Raw genomic sequence first — 20,509 nt, forward strand, 5'->3', positions numbered from 1 at the left:
CGGATTACATCCTTGCTGTCAATGTCCACAGAGGATTTCCCATTCTATAGCCTCCTCCTTGAAGAGCGAACCTAATGGATCGCCATCTATTCACAAATAAAGTCTTTTGGTCAGTGGAGTTACTCAGTCCTGAATTACCTTCAGATTTAATTTCTGAAGATGAAAAATCTCCATTTTCATAATATTGGAGAACGTATCTGACACAAATGTGCTATACAATAGTAATTGGAATTAAATACAGTACTGTACCTCACAGAACTTCAGTCTCCCTGGATTTATGCAATTTGTGAATGGTTTGGAAAAGTAAATACTTTACAGTACTAACAATAGAATAATTGTTTCCTCTACCATACTGTAATTTCACCTCTTGGCTACAACATAACTCCATTTGCTCACACTCATTCTAGTTAATAATGTAGTAAGTGTATTCACAGAACTGTAACTTTGTTCCAAGGCCAGAAATCTTGGAATCATTCTTGGTCACAAACTTGACATTTTCCTCCTGCATCTTCATTGTCTGCATATTTGCTTATCAGTCTCTCCAGAACATTGTCAGTCTAAATCCTTATCTTGACCCTGTCTCTGATGAAACTCTTATTCATGCCTTACTCATTTCCCAGCTTGACTATTGCAATTTCCTCTTTCACAACCTTCCTAAATCACTACTTTGAATTTGAAATGTAGCTGTGCACAAAAGTTAATATTCGTATGTTTTGGATTTGGGGAAGGATGCAAAGACTTTTGCTTATCCAAAAAACTACACATCATCTGTCAGGATTTTACCTATGAGATGAAATCTTTGCATGATATCACAAGTGTATTGCACCACTAAGCACTGAGTTTAAACTGAAATATAGAAACAGCATTATCATGTGTCTAGTCCAGCTTCCAAGTTTGCAACACACTCACCTTTCTGCATTATGTTGAGAAGAATGGTGGGTTTGTAAAAGAATAAATCTGGGTTTCAATCTCATTTTGTCACAGAATTCCTCTGACACGCTGGTTGAATTAGTTAACCTCTCTGTGGCTCAGTTTCGCTATGTGCAAAATGCCTAAAATCACACACGAGATCTAAGGCAGAGCTGATGATTGAACCCAGATCTGAGTCTTAGTCTGGTGTCAACCACAAGATCACGTTTCCTACCTTGTTTCCTCTGCTCACGTAACACGTCTCCTCTTCTTCCCTGAGTGTAGGTTTGTCATAGGTGGTGAGGAGCCTTCTCCTTTGCAGGAGAATGTGGAAGAATTTACCTGTATTTCTCTGACTATTTGATCCTCCATTTCAAACTCATCTTAAAAACATTTCTCTCTCTGCCTAGACAATACTCTCAAAAAGAAAATTTTTTTCAGATGCTGTGGGTTAACTCTGCAACTGCATTATTCATAGGGTAAAACTGTCAAAAGCACTTAAGTGATTTACATTATCAAGTCCCATTGACTCCTCCCAATGAAAATCAATGAGGCTTAGGAGTCTAGGGCAAGATTCATAAAGGTTGCACTGCTTAACCCCTCCTGCGCTGTTGCATAGTGGAATTCTCAGCCCCAAGTTAGGTGCCAAGGCTCCCCAATCATTGTAGGGGGAAAGATAAGTGTCTAAGAAAAGGGATTCTCAGAAGCCAGCAAGCAGTGCAGGGACCCACCTAAGTTACTCAGGAGTGAAATACAGAGTTTAGGGCTCATATTTACAAAGGCACTTAGGTATCTAACTCCCATTGATCTGGGTACCAGGTGCCAAACGGATAAGCTAGAGATAGGCACTTCCCTCTTCATGAGACTCTGAGCCATGAACCTTCTCCTGGAGTTTGGGGCCTAAGCCAGATGAGCCCTTCTTTGCGGAAAAAGCAGATAGAGACCCACCCCAGAATACTGAATAGCCTGGTGGTTAGGATGCTTGCTTGGATGTGGGAGACCTGGCCTCAAGTCCCTGCTCCAAATGGGGAACAGAAGGGAGTCAAACTTGGGTCTCCCAAATCTTAGGTGAGTGCCTGAGCCACTGGGCACATTGGGACACATGCATCTCTCCCCCAACCCCAACTATTTTTTATGCAGGGACTAACCCTACAGGCATGCTGACAATTGGGCAGGTCTACATGGCGGTTATGTTGGCTTAACTACATTTCTCAGGAGTGTGGATTTTTTCACAACCATGAGAGAGGTAGCTAAGCCAATGTAACTTATCAGTGTAGTCCAGCCCAAAATTGTCAGCAGATTCTCAGTTTGGCTTCATATCCTTCACCAAGCTCACACCATGGGCTAAATTTTACCATGAAGAAATAATGAAGGAAATAAGTTGCCTTATTGCAATATGTTGCTCTTTTATCCCAATTTAAATATGTATTTAATCACAAATGGACTTACTATGGTTGATGTAATTCAAACAAAATTGCCTAGTGAATAAAAACCGCTTTCATTCTGCTGCCTGAATGGAATTAATCTCATGACCAGGTGAACGTCTTCCACTATAGATGTGGTCCTATCTCCTTCATTGCCACCACCCTTTTTGTCAAATAGTACTACTTTTCTACCCTTCACAGAATAATACCATGCCCAAGCTCGGTCATCTAGCTGTCACCCTGGCCTTCACCTGCTGCACACGCCTCCATCCCCTCACAGTATTTTAGTGACTTTTTCAAAGAGTTAACAAGACATGACATGACCTCCCACCTCGCCTGTCCTTCCGTGCCTACTTTTACCAATATTGATGATTCTTGTCTGCTCTCCTCCTATTAGCTCCTCCATCTATTAGTGAGTCCAACCATTCCCTTATCTCCAGTCTCAGCCCCTCCTCTTTATGATTTCTTCCCTTCACAGTATAAGCATATGCTCACCCCTTTTTAAATAAATAAATAATAAAAAAAAGTCCATACTTGACCCCATCTGCCTCCTAAGCTACCATATCATCTTCCTTTGTCCCTTCACATCTAAGCATACATTACCTACAGCCATTGATTTAAGTTCCTCTTCTCTAATTCCACTCTGGATTCCCTCTGGCTTTTTATCATCTCCATTCTTCTAAACTTCTCACACAGATGTTGTGGCCAAAATTCAGAACTTCTTTTTCATCCTCATCTTCCTTGACTTTCCTACTATTTTTGACACAGTCTGTCTTGCCCTCTTTGAAATCTCGTCCTCCCTTGGTATTAACTCCAGCCTCTTATGGTTCTCCTGCCTCTCATAGGCTCCAAGGTCAGAGGGACATCTTTAACTCTTCCCTCTTCTCCCCCTATACATTTTGCATGCTTAGGAGGGATAGGGGTAGCTCAGTGGTTTGAGCATTGGCCTGCTAAACCCAGGGTTGTGAGTTTAATACTTGAGGGGGCCGCTTATGTACTGAAAACATGTGAATGCATCTGACTCTACACAGAGCCTCTCCAATATGGTTACTTTTAAGGCCAATTACCTGATGAAACAATTCAAAGCAGACTTCGTCTGGCAGAGACAATTAGAACAAATACCAAAATACTTTTCATGGGTTTGCAATCTCTGAGTTATTTCTAATCTGGACCTTTTCAGTGAACATTGTTTTCTTTTTAAAAAGCACCACAGTTCAACAACCACTGTGTTTCTATCAGCAATAAGTATAGAAAGCATAGCCTGGTGTATGTCAGGAATAGACTGTTTCTCCGTGTCTTTCAATAGCCGTGTGGCAACAGTAATTGTTCACCTAATATGGTGGTAATAGAAAAATTGGCATGCATATTTAACACATATTGTCATTTTTGAAAAAAAGTTTGTTGTGACAAGTTGGTGGCTCTTCTTTGCTTCTGTGACCATCCCAGCACGAGGTGACCACCACCATCTGCTTCACAGATCATTTTGGATATTGCTAAAATAAACATTGCAAAGAATTTGAATGCTGCATTAGGCCCTTCATTTAAAAGAAAGTAAACTCTAATTTTTTGTTTCTGGTGCTTAGTCCCACACAAGTGCTTTGGAAATAGCTCTCAGATGCATTGTCCTACCCATCAAATATAAGGGACGATTAACAACAAGAGGTTAACAATCCCATTGCAAAACAGAATAGTGAGAAGAAAGTAGCTTCTAAAAAAAGCTATCATTTCTCTTTGGAAATCTGTAGCAAAACTAGTTTCTTGATAGGAATCTCTGGTGCATCCTAACTTACACCATTCCTCTCCTTCAATCTTCCAAAATGAGGAGAAAATGTTCACATCTGCATCCCACGGTTGGACAGAGAATCAGAGGAAAGACTCAGAAATGTGAGCCTTTACCATCAAATAATGTTTTCGTCTAAAAGGAAAAAAGGTAGTGTTGATTGGTAATGGGATAGTCTTTCACCCTTAAGAGGCAACTACTAAGCCAATTTAGCTCAGTAATGAACAGTAGGTTACCATCTAAGAGCACTTTTGTGGCCTATGTGAAATTTATTTGGTGGTTTTAATCCTGTTCTCAGTAGACAAGTCCTCATTTTACCTATATTGACACAAATGTTCTCATGACAGTCTCAGAGAGCTCGGCCAAAGATGACATGGGCTTGAAGAAAACACTTTTACCCGACAAGGCAATTAGTCTAGTTTAAAGAAGGAGAGTATTGGTAGGGCATACACTACAATTTTCAGTGCTTCATCTGACCTGCTGCTAAAGAGCTCCAATCGCTTTAGGGTTCACGCTCGAGGCCCATTAATCTGGGGCTTTTCAGACGGGCTAACGTCACTTGTAAACAATGTTTTTGTTATGGATTGAGCAAAATCACCACCTTTCATTTAAGATAGTTGTAAGAAGCCAGAGCTGGTCAAATCCTGTGCACTGAATGGGGTCTTATAGGGAAAAAATGGTTATGTGATCATGTAATTAAAGATTGTAGCACAATACATATGCACAAGAGGTCCAAATAAATGTTCACAAGCAACCTTAACAGGCATTTCCTAATTCCAGTACTCACCACACACTCCAGCCAGGAGTTCTCTCTCTCCATCAGTGGATCACAGTGTCTTTGCCCAATTAGTTCCTGTTCTGCCCCCCAAATCCAGCTCGTCAGATCGGTTTTCCCCCACCTGCTCATCTCCCCTCTCAGTAGTTCCCAGTCCTCCCATTCCCTAGCTCCCAGTTGTGGTCTACTTGCCTAGCCACTCTCAAGTCTCTCCCGCCACCACCTCCGTGCCCAAATCTACTCTTTCCCCTCTGCATTTGAGTCAAGATCCTTTCTTCCATACATTGCCTAATGGGGGAAGGGTGGGGCTTCAGAGCACAGGACAAGACCAGGAAGCGTCTCACCAAAATGGCTATCTTCTTTAAAACAAAAAAAAAAACCCTCTGTAAAACAACATTTTTTGCTACCCTTGTTCTCTGAGAGAGCTGAACTGTTTTGGCTGAAACTTTCCCCAGAAAATCAGCCTGCTAGAGCAAATTTCAACCTCAATGGTTAAAGTCTAGCAAAGTTAAAAGGAACTGGAAAAAGGTCTTACAATGGGAAGAAATGGCCAACCTTAAGAATAGATGGCACTGTTCACTGCATAGCACAACAGACCATGCTATGTGGATTCCCTACTGGTTCTTAATATGTACATTGTAAGCAACTGGCTAGACATTAATTCTATTTATCTGGTTTTGTCGCAGAAGCAGAACTGCTCAGCCAACATGCAGCTAGCATAGGAGCATGGGGGAGGGACAGCTCAGTGGTTTGAGCATTAGTCTGCTAAACCCAGGGTTGTGAGCTCAATCCTTGAGGGGGCCACTTAGGGATCTGGGGCAAAATCAGTACTTGGTCCTGCTAGTGAAGGCAGGGGGCTGGACTCCATGACCTTTCAGGGTCCCTTCCAACTCTATGAGATATGATATATATGGAGATATACCTATTAATGTCCCATAAATTACAACTGATTTCAGTGGTGCTTCCTATAAAACATCAGGGGAACTAATGTCAAGCATTCACAGATGTATCTGCAGCATGGATGTAAGCATAGTTAATATGCAGAAATATTTTGTACAACAAGAATGTTACTTTAGGCCTACAAATCTAATTATCAAACATTTTAAAATGAAGCAATACAATGCATAGTTCAAGAAAGTTTTTATTTCTGAATTTGTTGGCCAGTAACATTAACTGTTTTGAAAAGGAAAAATAAAAAGACATTTACCCAGAGAGCTCTTTTAAAGTAATAGTTTGCTATGTTTCTAGATACTCAAGCATGAAAAAAACAAACACTGTTTGGATTGCTTCACCATATGGTTGAATCTCTGGCTTGGAATAGTAGGGAATATTAGGAACTAGATGAGGTGGGGCTGTACATGAATATCATTGTTATATCAAACATCTTTTTTTTTTTAAAGTTTAGAATTCTGTAAATACAACAAACTAAATGTGAATCTAATATAAAGAGACATGCAGTAATTGTTTTATCAAACAGTTCTTTGGGATGCATAATTTACATGTGACAGAGGCCACAATAGGGTTTTTCTTTGTTTCTAAAAATCTTCTGGAAAAGGAAACCTGTAACCACATAACTTTGAAACTGCTTTTTGGAACTCAAATTTAAAGATAGGACCAAATCTTGAAGACCAGAGACAAAACACTCACAGCACAGGTCAAGGCATGTGGAATGGTCACAAAGTTCACCTTTGTAATCTTCTGATCTTGGATTGCTGCATACCGAACCAACTGTTTGGCATAGATTAGAGCAAACAGCAGCCAAAAATGTGACCCATTCTCAACTGCTCAGTCTTACTTATATTTCTATTTTGTAGCTAGAAAAATGAATCTAAGCATTCAGAATTGCATGATAGCATCAGCTTGGCTATGCCTATCACCTGCTTGTATAACAGTTAACAGGTGTCAAATAGTCACTTCTTCTCTGAGACATAGAGCAATCTGCATTCAATGTAACTTAGGCATCTGTAGCAACTGAACAGTATTTTTCTAACAAGAATTTAGTGACTTCTGTACATCTTCCAGTTTGTTTTAGTGCCACCTTGCTCATTCTGATTACACAGCTTAGCTTTTCAAAATGCCAATGGTGATGGTGACAACTCTTAGATGCTGGCAAAAATTTTAATGTCACTGAGTATAAATATGCCTTTCAGGCACGCTATCAAAATAAGTTACTAGATAGTTTTTTAAAGGCTAAAGCTTGCAGAAATATGGAATAAACCCAAAATGCAAGCATTAATATGCAGCAGTTAATTTAATTACAGTAGCTTTTCTTACCCTTTAGAACACTGGCACTTACAAGGCTGCTCAAACAGTTAAAAAATGAATGGCTAGATTACATAAAATCTTCAGTTTAGAAAGGGTTGATGTACTAAACAGCACATTAACAAAACTCATCTGTACAGCCATTAGAATTCCTTTGTGGCACAGTATTGAAAATATTTGGAGAACTTTACCTTCTAAAAATGCACATGTACAGTTTATACACATACTGGTTTGAGTTCACAACACCCAACTTTGTGTATTCTAATCAGGTAGTTAGATACAAAACTACATGATCTGCAATGATGATGACCCTTAATTGTAGAAATAGTTTCTTTTTAAATTTGATAAGACCTGCATCCATTATTACTGTCTATTTGTATAAGAAGTGTTTTAAAAAGTATTAAAATTGCAGATGTAATTTAAACCAGAAGTAGTATGATTAGTGTACATAAATGTGTTGGCCATGAAATACACAGGAATTTATTAAATGAATTAATAGTGAAGTGAATGCATTTCTGTAACCATATTCTATGATGATGTGGATTTTTTATTCCTACCAGAGTTGGTCTTCCTGTTCTAGGAATGTCTTTTTAAGCACACAGAAAGAGACCTCTCAAACTGATATATATTTATTAACTTTGTTTTCAATTGCATGGCTTAAAAATAACCACTTTGAAATCCAATATACAATGCATGTGAATGACCTTTGCAGAATTTATAACAACATCAATAATCAAAATACGGGTCTTCAATTCCAGAATTACGTTTTGTTAAACTGTACACAATGGTCCACTAACAGGAAAAAAAAAAAGGAAAGGCTTGCCAAAAGTATGGCCCATCCAATACACGCAACAGAGAGGGGTTAGAATATGCTTTTCATCTTTTTTGCTGCTCAAAGTTCATTAAGCCATTGGCTTGACAGAAAGATATTCTTGACATTCTTCAGTTGCTACTGTGCAAACAGAATACTGAAGGCCATCACTATACAGCACACAGCTACATATGGACTCTTCCGTTCACCTGGTGGAAAGAATTAAAGTGAATTACTGACCAGATGTCACCACAGGAGCAGGCAGACATTATATCTAATGTATGATATAATAATGACAATCCTGTTTAAATTAGTAAAATAGAAGATTATATTCAGTAGTTACTCGTGAAAGTATTGTAAAAATGTGAATGCGGCTATTTTAGGATGTTGAAGGAAGGTGCAAGAGAGGGTGGAGAAGGGGAAAATTGTAAGTGAAAGATATAGAGGCAGATTTGCTGTTGCATCCAAGGTGCACTTGGCAAAACAGGGAGGAGAGAGGAGGGCATCAAGAATCCAGTTATGGTTCCCCGAATCTCTGCCTAGCTCTGTCTCAGCACAGTTTAGCTTAAACAGTTCCCCGGCTGCTCTATATCCATTGAGAACAGATGTAGCTCATCAGTGCTTGGCCATGCTCCCTCCCATTACACCCTCTACACCAGCATTTCTCAACCTTTGGTTAGGGCCTAAAAATTAGGTCGCCAAAATGTTTCAAAGGGCCATGTGGCAGCTCCTATCCCACAGGGCTGGCTGGGCTCACCTCCCTGCTCCAGGCACTGCAATCTCTGGTGTCCAAGCACCACTCAGGTTTGGCCCAGTCATCATGATGCCAGGAATCTGGGTAGGCCAAATTTGAGTGGCACTGCAACCCCGTGAGCCAGCTCACAACTCCACTCTTACAGATTTGGTCCAGTCAGGGGGTCTGGGCCAAAACTGAACTCTGCGGCAACACTAGAGGTTGCAATGCCCACAGCAGAGAGCCAAGCCCAGCCAGCCCCATAGCACAAGTACTGCAGGAGCTGCCCCTGTGGGGTGAATGCCAGGCAGGACTCAAACCCCCCTCCCCTCCTCACCCTGGGGGCAGGATCTGACTGAAACCACCCCCAGGGTATGCTGTAACCAGAGCAAGGCAAGTGCAGCAGGGCAGCGATGCCAGGCGGTGTGGGACAGTGGGGTTTGGGGAGGGAGCACCACCTACACCCCCCGACTCACCTCAGCAGACTGCCGAGTCTGTTTGGGTTGGGGGGCTGCAACCAAAAAATCTGGAGGAGCATGTGACCCCAGGTGCATCCCCCTCCCATGCATCACCTCTGGTAGGGGGTGCAAATATGCTTGCTTGCCCCAGGTGCCAAAATGCCTAGTTATGGCTCTGCCCCAGGGCCTCCACCTGCAGACTAATTACAGAGTTGCGACAGGCCATAAATATTTACAAATGGGTCATGAGCCAAGGTTGGGAACTGTTCTACACCCAGCCTAGGAGTGGTGTAGGAGCCAGCTCTCAGAGGAAGTTTGCAGCTAACTTGATATGCCCAGATTCCAGCTCCTTTGTACTGCTAGAGAGGCATAATATAGCCAGAAGGTGGAGAGAATCTGGCCCATACATTTTCAAAATGATAACCAGGATTAAAAATACAAAGAGTACCAGAGATATCTATTGCAGAAACATTTCTTCCAACTATTGCTACTGTTCTAATTATGTCAAAGGTTTCTATAATCCTGAACTATTTGTTTGCACTACTTCCAATAAACAACAATCACAGCTCTATATAGGGTCAGCTCCATGGTTTGGCCGCCCCAAGCAGCCAAACAAACAAACAAACAAACAAAAAGCCACAATTTGCGGCGGCAATTCGGCAGGAGGTCCTTCGCTCCAAGCGGGAGTGAGGGACCGTCCCCCGAATTGCCGCTGAACAGCTGGACGTGCCATCCCTCTCCGGAGTGGCTGCCCCAAGCACCTGCTTGGTAAGCTGGTGCCTGGAGCCGGCCTTGGCTCTATATGAAGTTACATTCATTCAGTGAACAGATTTCTTTGCGGTTTCATTGTCTTGTAGATCAAGGAGGACTTTTCTTGCCCCTCTGATCCAGAATTAAGTTATGGAATCTCCATCATTGGAGAGTTTTAAGAACTGGTTAGACAGACACCTGACAGGAATGGTCTAGTTATTACTTAGTCCTGCCTTGAGTGCAGGGGACTGGACTAGATGACCTACTTAGGTCCCTTCCAGTCCTTCACTTCTTTGATTCTATGCCATTGGGGCCTCTCAAGGCATGAGAAAGTTGAATATGAAAAAAGAGACTGGAACATGAACAGGCACAGGATCACTATATTGGAGTTGGGGCTGGGATGTCTGCCGCTGTGTGGAATCCACCCTGCCGCCGTGAGGGCTCATCTTCGCAGACATCAGCACCAGTTTAACTTAACGTGTGTGCGCGTGGACACTCTTATTTCAGTTTAGCTTCAAACTCTTCCTAAAGGACTTAAGCTAAATCAAATCAGCCTGGTTCAGAACAGAGTAAGTGTCCACAGGCGCACACTTGCACTGGTTTAATATCACATTAAACTAAACCACTGCAAGTTGGAGTACAGATAAGCTCTGAATGAGACATTACAGCCTGTGAGAGGGAGCTGATTGGAGCATAGCACAAGTCCCAGGCTGCTGGTGTTAGAGGAGCAATGGCAGAAGAGGTGGGGAAGGGATAGCTCAGTGGTTTGAGCATTGGCCTACTAAACCCAGTGTTATGAGTTCAGTCCTTGAGGGGGCCACTTAGGGATCTGGGGCAAAAATCAGTACTTGGTCCTGCTAGTGAAAGCAGGGGATTGGACTCTATGACCTTTCAAGGGCCCTTCCAGTTCTATGAGATAGGTATATATTATTATATACTTTAGCCACACCCCAACCTTTTATATGGTGGTTATATTTATATCCTCCAACAGAGTGAGCAGTGGTGCATTTGGTTTCTGCCCTTCCTCCACTCAGCATCACCCCATTTATCTCATTGACAGTTCTCTCTCTGCTGTCTGCTGAAAAAAAGCTTCCTACATGAGAGTGCATGGTCAAACTAGAGAACGAGGACTCTGGTAATACATTAACAAAACAAGAATGATCTTTGAGAGAAGATTTTCATTTGTAATCATTTTGGAATGTAAAGGCACAGAGTTGACACTGTTTGGTGTTAATGGAGCCCAATTAAATTTCCCTTTGCTATTAAGGACATTCTTGAAAGTTCATCTCTCAACTAGAATTTTTTTTTCCAAGCTGTAGTTTCCAGAAAAAGTGTTTGTTAAAGAAAAAAAGCTGCCAGAGCTCTTGAATTGGTTCAATATTTATGTTGAATCTACATACAAATACTTTCTTTCACATTACTCCTGGGGGACTTCTGCATCACTGTGCATGTGCAGAATTCATGTCCCCCACAGATTTCTTTGCTTTCCCTGCAGAAAAATGATTTTCTGACAGGGAAGCTGCAGGAGCAGCCACACACCACTCCCTAGCTGTGCAGGTACTTCTTTTCAGGAACCCAGAGCAGCAAATAACCACAGGGCTGGGGACACTCCAGCCAGTGCCTCCTATGCTTAGCCGGAATCAGTTGCTAGTCCCGGCTGCGCTGGAAGCAGAAGAGGATGGGACTTCCTCTTCCCCTGCAAGGAGTGGCGGGGGCTGTGTCAGACCCACCCCCAGAAACCTCTCCCAGCTGCAGGAAGCTCAGCATCCTGCCCTGCTTCCTGCCCCCATCGCTCCTCCGCTGCGGGGGAGAGGTCACTGTAAGGGGAGCTGCCCCCCATCCGCCCAACTCCTGTGCATCCGGACCTCCCATACCCAGACACCCCCATCAAGCCTCACCCCATATACCCAGAACCACCCTAGCCCTCCATAACCAAACCCCACCGAAGCTCGACCACTGCATCTGGAGCTCCCTGCCCCCAGACCACCCCCACTGAGCTCCCTGTACTCAAATCTCCACCCTGACGAACCCAACCCCCTGCACCATCCTGACCCCCACATCCAGACCCCCAATTAGTTGCACCCAGACCCCCACCCCAACTCCCCCAGCACCCAGACCCCTCTGCTGAGCACCAACCACCTTCACCTGGAGGCTCCTGCAGAGTCCCATTGCCCTGCACCTGGAACCCCCCCAACAAGCCTCTATGCATCCAGATCCCCCCACATCGAGCTGCCTGCAGCTAGAATGTCCCACACAGAATCCTCTCCCCTCACACCTGGATCCCTTCACACTTGGATCCTGCCTGGATGAGCCTGCCTGCCCCACACCTGGTGACCCTGGCACAGAAGGGCAGGGTCCCCGCGTGTTTCTGGGCCAGGCCCAGGCCTTGTGCTGTGTCAGGGTCAGGTGCAGCCTTACCACTGAGTTAGTGTCTCCAGGGTGGGGGGATTGGGAGGCTGCAGGGTGATGTCCCACCTTCGTGCAGCCAGTGAGTGGCCTGTGTTCCCCACTGCCATGCTGGAGCCTCTGCATTTATTTATTGACAAATAAAACTTGCAGAATTTTAAAATATTGTGCACAGAATTTTAATTTTTTTGGCACAGAATGCCCTCAGGATTATCAAATGCAGGTCCTCCAATTTTGAGTAACATCTTGCCATTGCAAAAGAAAAATAAAATACTCAGTGACACCCCCAATAAGTAAGGGGGCTACCACAATGGCATTACAAGACTTCGTCATCATCTGGCACAATTTAACTGAACCTCAAATAACTCAGTGAATTAATGTCTGGACTTTCACATGTGTTTAAAATTCATTTTTGAGGAAGTACACTTTCTCCAGGTTAGAGTATTACAATTTTTATATGAGTTTTACTTTCCTGCTCTTAATTTTCTTGAAGGAGACATCACCATGTGGCATGTTTAAACAGCTTTTAGCACAACTTCATAAATACGTAAGCACTTGCTTGTTTTCAAGGCTTTTATATATATGAATATGAAAAGGTTGCTTAAACCTACTCCGCAAATTAATTAAAAGATAAACTAGATTTGTTTAAGCCTACATTTTGGTGGAAGTATTTGTGCATATCTTCTAACATTTTATTTGATAATAATAGTACATAAATATCTCCAAAGCCATTTTCCTACACTGAGTATGTCATGGCGTCATATTGGAGGAAGGAGGGGGAAGAACAGCGGAAATGCCAAGATGCAACCTACCATGTCAGGAAACATAATCCAAAGGAAGGAAATCAAACCAAACCACATAGTGAACATGCTGAAATGTTTTCATAACCTATTTTTCTCAGACAAAAGAAATATAAAATCTTGTACGAGACCAAAAAAACAATGTCTGAGCCCACACTGATACATACAGATAGATAGATGCACATCGGTGTCGTAACCCACACTTTATCTTTCATGTGCTCTGGGGAGTGGTCCCACATCTTTAGTATGAAGGTGTGAAAACTTCTGATGCGTGACTGTGTTGATGAAGTGATCGCTATGCACAGCATCAGGAGTGTATGATAGCAGCTTTGGCACAAGAAAATAAATTCCTGGATAGAATCGGACAACTTTTCTTGGCACTGAAGATGAAGCTGTGTGCATGGAGAAGATTCAGTGTCTGAGAGATGGCCCTGTGTGCTGCTGACTGCAATGGAGCTCTGATCAGGATGTCATCTAGGAAAGGATACAGGTGAGTTCTGTGAAACCTGAGTCTGGCTATTATCACCACCAAACTCTTTGTAAATAAACCTGAGGGCTGTGTGGGGCCAAACAAGGATATCCAGTACTGATAATGTTTCCTGCTCCAGGCAAGCCTCAGAAGTCTGTGACTGCACAGTCTGATGGGGATATGGAGATATGTGTCTGCTAGATCTACTGAAATGAAGAAGTCCTACTGAGAAGTCAAGGTCTCCATTCAAAATTTAATTTTCTTCATCTATTTATTGAGCCTTTTGAGGTTGAGAATACCTCCCAATACCCCTCATGCACTTCTGTACAATGAAGATGATGGAGTAGAACTTTCTTCTGAGGGAACACTCGCTATCTCTCCCATATCTGGAAGATGAGATATTTTGTTCTGGATCAGACTGTGTTTTAGGGGTTGTTGGAAATAGGTGACTGGATAACGAATGAGTGAGGGGATGACTCAGGTTGAAGGAATATCCCTGGCTCACTATTTCCCTAACCCACTTGCCTGTGATCAATGAAAACTATTTCTCCTGGAAATGGGACATCCTGCCTTGCTTCAGCATTAGGCAGAAGCCTATGTGACCTTTGTCATAAAGTGGATTAAGGTCGCAGATCCTTCTGGACTTTCCCTTTGGCTCTCGATTCTACTGTTTTTCCTTGGGGAATCTGTTGACCCTTTTCTGGTACTTCTGGAGGAAGAGGAGCGAAAACAGAGCCTCACTCTGAAGCACTATCTATATTCTATTCTGAGGGTCCTTAGTGGGGAAGGGAGACGCTGTTTGGATTTTGCTGCATTGTCAGCCAACACCTTATCCAGCTTTTTGCCAAAAAGGAGGAAGCCTGTAAACCTGGCCAACCACCAGACTTACTTAGAATGAGTATCTACCTTCCAGGGACACAGCCATTGGTGATGCCTGGCTACTGAAGTGAAAGCCATGTCTTGGTCTAAGAATCTCACTGCACCTATTGAGGCATCAACTACAAATGCTGTTACTAGGGAGACTTTCTTTAAAGTGGAGCCAAAGTCAGGATGATCTCTCTCATTAAGGGCTTTGAGATCTTCCAACCAGGAAACAGATGCTCCTGCAAAGCAGGTAATTGCCAGGGAGCCCCAACCACCTACACACACAGCCCCTGCTGAGCTCCAACCACTTTCACTTAGTCCCCCGTGCAGACTCCCATTGCCCCTGCACCTGGAACCTCCCTGTGCATCCAGATCCCCCACTGAGCTACCCCCACCCAGACTGCCCCACACAGAAGCCTCTTACACCCATTGGGATCCCCCCACACTAAGTCCCTCTGCACTTGGATCCTGCTGCCAGGCTGAGCCTCCCTGCCCACATCTGGTGTGCCTGGTGCAAAAGGGGCAGGGCTCCAGGGTGTCTCCGTGGCAGGCATGGCCCTTGTGCTGTGTCAGGGTCAGGTTTGGCCTCACTGCCAAGACCCTGTCCCAGAGGGGCGGGGGAGGCTGCAGGGTATTCTCCCACCTTAGTGGCCTGTGCTCCCCACTGCCATGGTGGAGCTTCCACATTTATTTATTGTAAAAAAATAAATAAATTGCAGAACTTTAAAATATTATGCACAGAATTTGATGCAGAATTCCCTCAGGAATATGGGGCGCTGTACAGATGTGATGGTGGGACTGTGAAGGGGGTGCTGGACAGTAGGGGGATCTGTGGGCGGGGGAGCTGGGCAGGGGGGTATGGTGTGCAGGGTGTTGTGCAGTTGTGGTGGGAGGTTAGCAGGAGGGGTCTCTGGGCAGGGGATGCTGGGCATAGCAGGTCCGGGGCATAGGGATCTGTGGAGGAGGTCTCTGGGCGAGGGGGCGCTAGGCATGGGGGCAGTGTGGAAGGGGCATGCTGGCAGTGCAGGACTGGGTGGGCCAGTGTGAGTCTAGCAGTTGTGGATTTGTAAACAGTGCCCTTGTGCTGGGCTGAGTGGAGCCACTCTCCCCACACTGCGCCTCATTGCCCCCAAGCAGTCCCACGCTCTGCAGACCCCATCACATGCCCTATTTCCCCAATGGGGGCCCACAAATATGTTTGGCGCTGGCCCACAAAAAGTTAATCCGGCCCTGCCCCTGTCTGCTGCTGTGAAGGCAGAGAAACTGCAGCAAGTAGGAGCAAACTGGGTGTGGCCAGCCTGCGCGACACCAAACTGTGTATGGCCAGACTGTTCCACCTCCATGAGCTGCAGAGAGAGGAGAGCAATCCACAGGTTCAGAATTGTGGGAAACACTGGGCTGCAGAAAAATATTTCAACCACATATTTTAATTATTCAACTTTTGATTGCAAGCGTTCCACTGTGTTGAATTAGAAAAGAAAATTGTATGCAGTCTCCTACACTGAGTTTCCTGATGTCAGTGTCACAAATGACCTCTCATTTGGGCAACATAGACAACCCCAGCACTTTGTTTATAGTGAGAAATACTTCTTACCATTTAAATAACTAGACAAAGAAAAATGGAAACAATTAGTTTTCATGTAAACTTGAGGTGGCAACTAGCAAGAGCTACACAAATAAGTATATGTTGGCTATACATATATTGTACAATCTAAACTTTAGCATTTCATTTTTCTTTTAAATACTTTATTCACAGAAGAAAGGTATACCTGATGGTTCTTTACTTGTCACACCCACACAGAACTGCCACTGAGCTGTACCATTTCCCCAAAAGACATTTGAAATATAAAGTTAACCACAACTGGCATCATGGAAGGCTAAATTAATTATGACTTCAATTAAAGTGAAAATTTCCCTGTAGGTCACAGTTGACCAACCTCTTTATACTTGCCATTTGGCACCAATGGCTTTTCAAGAATAGCTGAAAAGGGTAGAGAAGCTAACCAAGAAGGAGAATGGAAAGGTTATTTATGATGAAATAGAATTTTACTACATGAAAAATTCCAGGTCCCTTTATTATTATTATTATGAGAAATTACTGCCCAAAATCAGACATTTACACTTAGAATTTCTAATGGGAAATAACTCTTAACAATATAGGTAAATTTTGCACGATTATAAATCAAAAGAAATATTATTATTATTTTTATTATTATTTATTACATATGTAATATAAGGAATTAACAAGGCCTAGTCCAAAGGATTTTGTAAATTTAACAATGTAGATATTAATAAGCACTCAGCAACAAGTCCACTTAACACTACAGAAACCTGCAATCACAAAACCAGTCATGCAAAATCCTACAGGATCTCATACCATCCTGCATTTTTAAGCTGATATATGAGTATATATATTTTCATGTCTATGTACAGACATATAATCACTGAAATAATATTGTGTATTATGGAAAGAGTTTGAGCTAGCTATCAGAGCCAAGGAGAAAAAACACACTTACCAATCCTGGCACACTTCCAGAATATTCCCAATAATCTGTATAGATATATAAAAAGTTGTTAAAGTTCTACATTTAATAGGATAATTTAAAAATAATTTAAATGACCTTTGATGCATGATTTACTATTCAAGTTTTTTCTCTATACTGAAACAGTGTATTAGAGCACTAACTTTTCACCTCTGAAGACTTGATCAAATTAAACATTTGAACTCATCTTTTTCTTGCCCTTCCAAAACACCAACACAAATGGCAGTCTCTGCCAACAAAGTGCCAGGGCAGAAATAGTGCTCTGCCAACCTGTTAGGGGAAACTTACACAGTATTTGCTCACATGCCCATCTCCTAATGGTTTTTTGATATCTAAATTTTTTCACTGTTTATATTCTTTACTCCGCATTCCTCTCAGTTTAGGCAATAAAAGTAGAGAAAGTATCTTTCTGAGGTGCATCTATAACAACGCACACCTTTTGTGTTGCAAACACAAGAGAAGAAAGTTTACATTTAAACAAATCTGTTTTCATTGGAAATTAATTGAAAATGGAAGCATTACTATTAATGTTATGTTTTCCAAAAAATTATTTGAAAAATCTAGATATGGGGCCAAATTTTACCTTGACAGAGTTCCTTTCAGTTAAGCCTTTTTTAGGCTTTTCCTTCTTTACCAAACTGTGATTTAACAGTATGTCCAGATGCATGTTCAGAAGAGTGGCAGATTATAGGTGACACACAATTTAAAAGCTTTGGCACCCCAAGAAAGATAGATATGACTTGAAACTGATGAGTTGAGAGGAAGAATGTACTGTTCTCAGTTGAAATGATAGAGTTATTTGTTACTAAAAAGTTCGCAGATGAAAACAAATTGCTTCATTTTTGGAGGCTTAAAACTCCTGAAGTGGGAGAAATGGAATTTTTTCCATCCCATCATCCCAAATGGTATCAGAAAGATCACTGTACAGGAAGGATATAGCACATGGGAGTACTCAAGATACTTCCAAGTAAGAAAAGGTTTTTAAAAGTTTGTTTTGCTGCATTAGCTAGGTACAGTTCAATACTATTTTGGCAAAGAGAAAATCTAGCAGCAAATACGAGGGGCCTCTTAAAGATTATGGGGGTATATTATATCACTTTGCTGTATCATCTCCCATCCATCAAAGATGAGATTGTATTTAAAATAACAGTGACTCAACAGATCCAAATTTTCTTTCTTAGTACAGAAATGTAGCTAATAAATATTACTGCTGATCATTTCTCAAGAGCAGTGAACAGGAAATAGTAATACTTTGCTGGTCCTAATTTAGAGCAGGCATAATGAGGTACATACTTTTCTGTGGTAAGATGAAATATCACTAGAATTCATTTTATCCAGTATGTCTAGACATTCCCAACTAAGCATGGAATATTCTAGCACAAAGGGACAGGGGCTTTACTCTAAGTGTTGGCCTGGAAGCAATGAAATTTCATTTTCTGGTACAAAGTATTCAATGTATATATATATATAAATATATATATAACAAAAATAAAATGGCACTTCCAGCATCTATGTAAATACAAACCTACAGATCAAACGCTTAAGTCATCCACTGTGACAGCACCCTTTGAAAACATTTCTGGTGCATAAAGACAGTTCTATTGTACTTGAGAGAGATTTGCTTCAAGAATAAACATAGTAGCTCCAGATTAAAGGAAGTATTACATGCCAAAAACAGCACTAGAATTTTAATCAGTAAAATAAATATTCTAACTTCTTACTGTGTACACCTCATTGACTATTGTCTTATCCTCCATTAGCAGAAACTCAGATAAAAAATAAAATCTTTTAGTAAATCTTCATGTCTTTCCTTCTTTATTAATGTCAAGAAAAATCCCTCATGACAATGGTAATGGTATGGTTTTCTTGTGCAAGGACAGATAAATGTTTTCATACTAGTTTTCCAAACAGAAAAGGCTGGTGTACCTTCTTATATAGACATTCAAGTACAAGTTAAAAGAAAACCCCAGTGTGATAAGAGCTATTCTAGCTACAACACAGAGTAAATCATTTTTAAGGATTTTACAAATACAATCCTCTTAGTAAAGAATTATTAAAAAATTGGTCTGTTCTGAAAAGTACACGTAGAAACAGCAGGATAATATATAGTTATTGTTCTTAATGGCTTCCAGATCAAATTGGCTGTATTTTCAAGCAAAAAGATAGTATTTTAAATGACAGGCCTGCAAACTCAACATGGGATCTAAATATCAAACTCTAGTCTTCCTGGCTCAAACATCATTGATAAATGGGTCGCATATGTGTGAATGAGGGCAGAATTTAGTCCAGCAATTGGTACCTCATTTACCATTCTGTTGAGAAGCAACCAGAACAGAATCCAGCTCAGTGTCCCACAACAGCTGGTCCAGCAATATTAACAGAAATAAGTAATAAATACTAATATAAATACTGATATGACTTGGAGTACACCAATGGAGAAAATTTGTTAAATAGGTTAGTGCCCTTTTCAAACTGTCATTTTCCAGAATAGAACCAGACTTTAAGACTCAAAGTGGATAATACCATGTTGGCAGTCTAATGAGGCAAAAGAGGACAACAACAGCAAAACCAATTAAAATAATGAGAATCCAATTATATGTTTGGAAAGTAGAAAATTTCCAGAGTTGTTCTAAGCAACGTTCCCTCTAATTTATTCCATCCATGTGTGGAATGAGTTTGTTACGTGCACCAATATTGAGGTAATGTGCGGATGTGCGCCACCAGTAGAAACAAAAAACCTAGATACAATATATATATTTTTAAAAGTTACCATAGAGATAATTACTCCAGCCAGGTCAGGTTAGGCATTTTAGAACTCACTACTCAAATAATTAAATTTTAGCATAAGAGAGAAATAAAATTATGAAATGCAGACCAGTCAAAAAACTAAAATAACAGCACTTTGCAAGAATAAAACTACAGAGAATGTATGTGTATTGCAGGAAGTACCAAGAAGTAACAGCAACACCACCACAAGTTTGTGTTGGAAGGTATGTGTGAGAGATAGAGACTGTGTGTGTGTGTGTGTGTGTGTGTGTGTGTGTGTGTGTGAGAGAGAGACAGAGAGAGACACAGAGAGTATGTGTGTGAGTGCGAGACAGTATGTGTGCACGTGCATGCAAGCCAGACTGCGTGCGTGCGTGTGTGTGTGTGTGAGAGAGAGAGAGAGAGAGAGAGAGAGAAACGGGGTGTGTGTGTGTGTGAGAGAGAGAGAGAGAGAGACACAGAGACAGAGTGTGTGTGCGCTAGCTGCTGGAAAAGTGCATGAAAGACCATGCACTGTCTCTTTAAGCACAGGCGCTCTCACCAGTCTGAAGGCTCATTCAGATTGCAGCGGCTGCAAGCAGTTCTGTCGAACTCCCAAGCCCTGTCCCCCCTCCCCTGCTCTGCGGAGATGGGGTACATGGGTGGGGGAGGGGGACACCCTGATGTCAGAACCCTTCCCCCCCCAGCTCTGCACAGCAACAGGAGGGTCCCGGGAGCAGCTGGCCAAGGGCTCCAAGGCAGAGGGCAGGAGCAGCGTGG

The 20,509-nt window shown here is 42.1% G+C and overlaps 1 protein-coding gene across 1 annotated transcript in view; it reads right to left on the bottom strand.

Moving 5' to 3' along the window:
• Window positions 1-6,011: 6,011 nt before the first annotated feature.
• TMEM167A (transmembrane protein 167A) overlaps window positions 6,012-20,509 on the bottom strand; it is a 28,004-nt gene continuing 13,506 nt past the window's right edge. The window contains exons 3-4 of the mRNA XM_034773171.1: window positions 16,958-16,992; window positions 6,012-8,170 (exon numbers count right to left, since the gene is read on the bottom strand). Coding sequence (XP_034629062.1) covers window positions 8,100-8,170; window positions 16,958-16,992 — 106 coding nt within the window. The 3' untranslated portion in view covers window positions 6,012-8,099. The remainder of the gene's footprint in view (window positions 8,171-16,957; window positions 16,993-20,509) is intronic.

Source organism: Trachemys scripta, chromosome 6, assembly GCF_013100865.1.
Source record: "Trachemys scripta elegans isolate TJP31775 chromosome 6, CAS_Tse_1.0, whole genome shotgun sequence".
NCBI classification, from domain to species: domain Eukaryota; kingdom Metazoa; phylum Chordata; order Testudines; family Emydidae; genus Trachemys; species Trachemys scripta.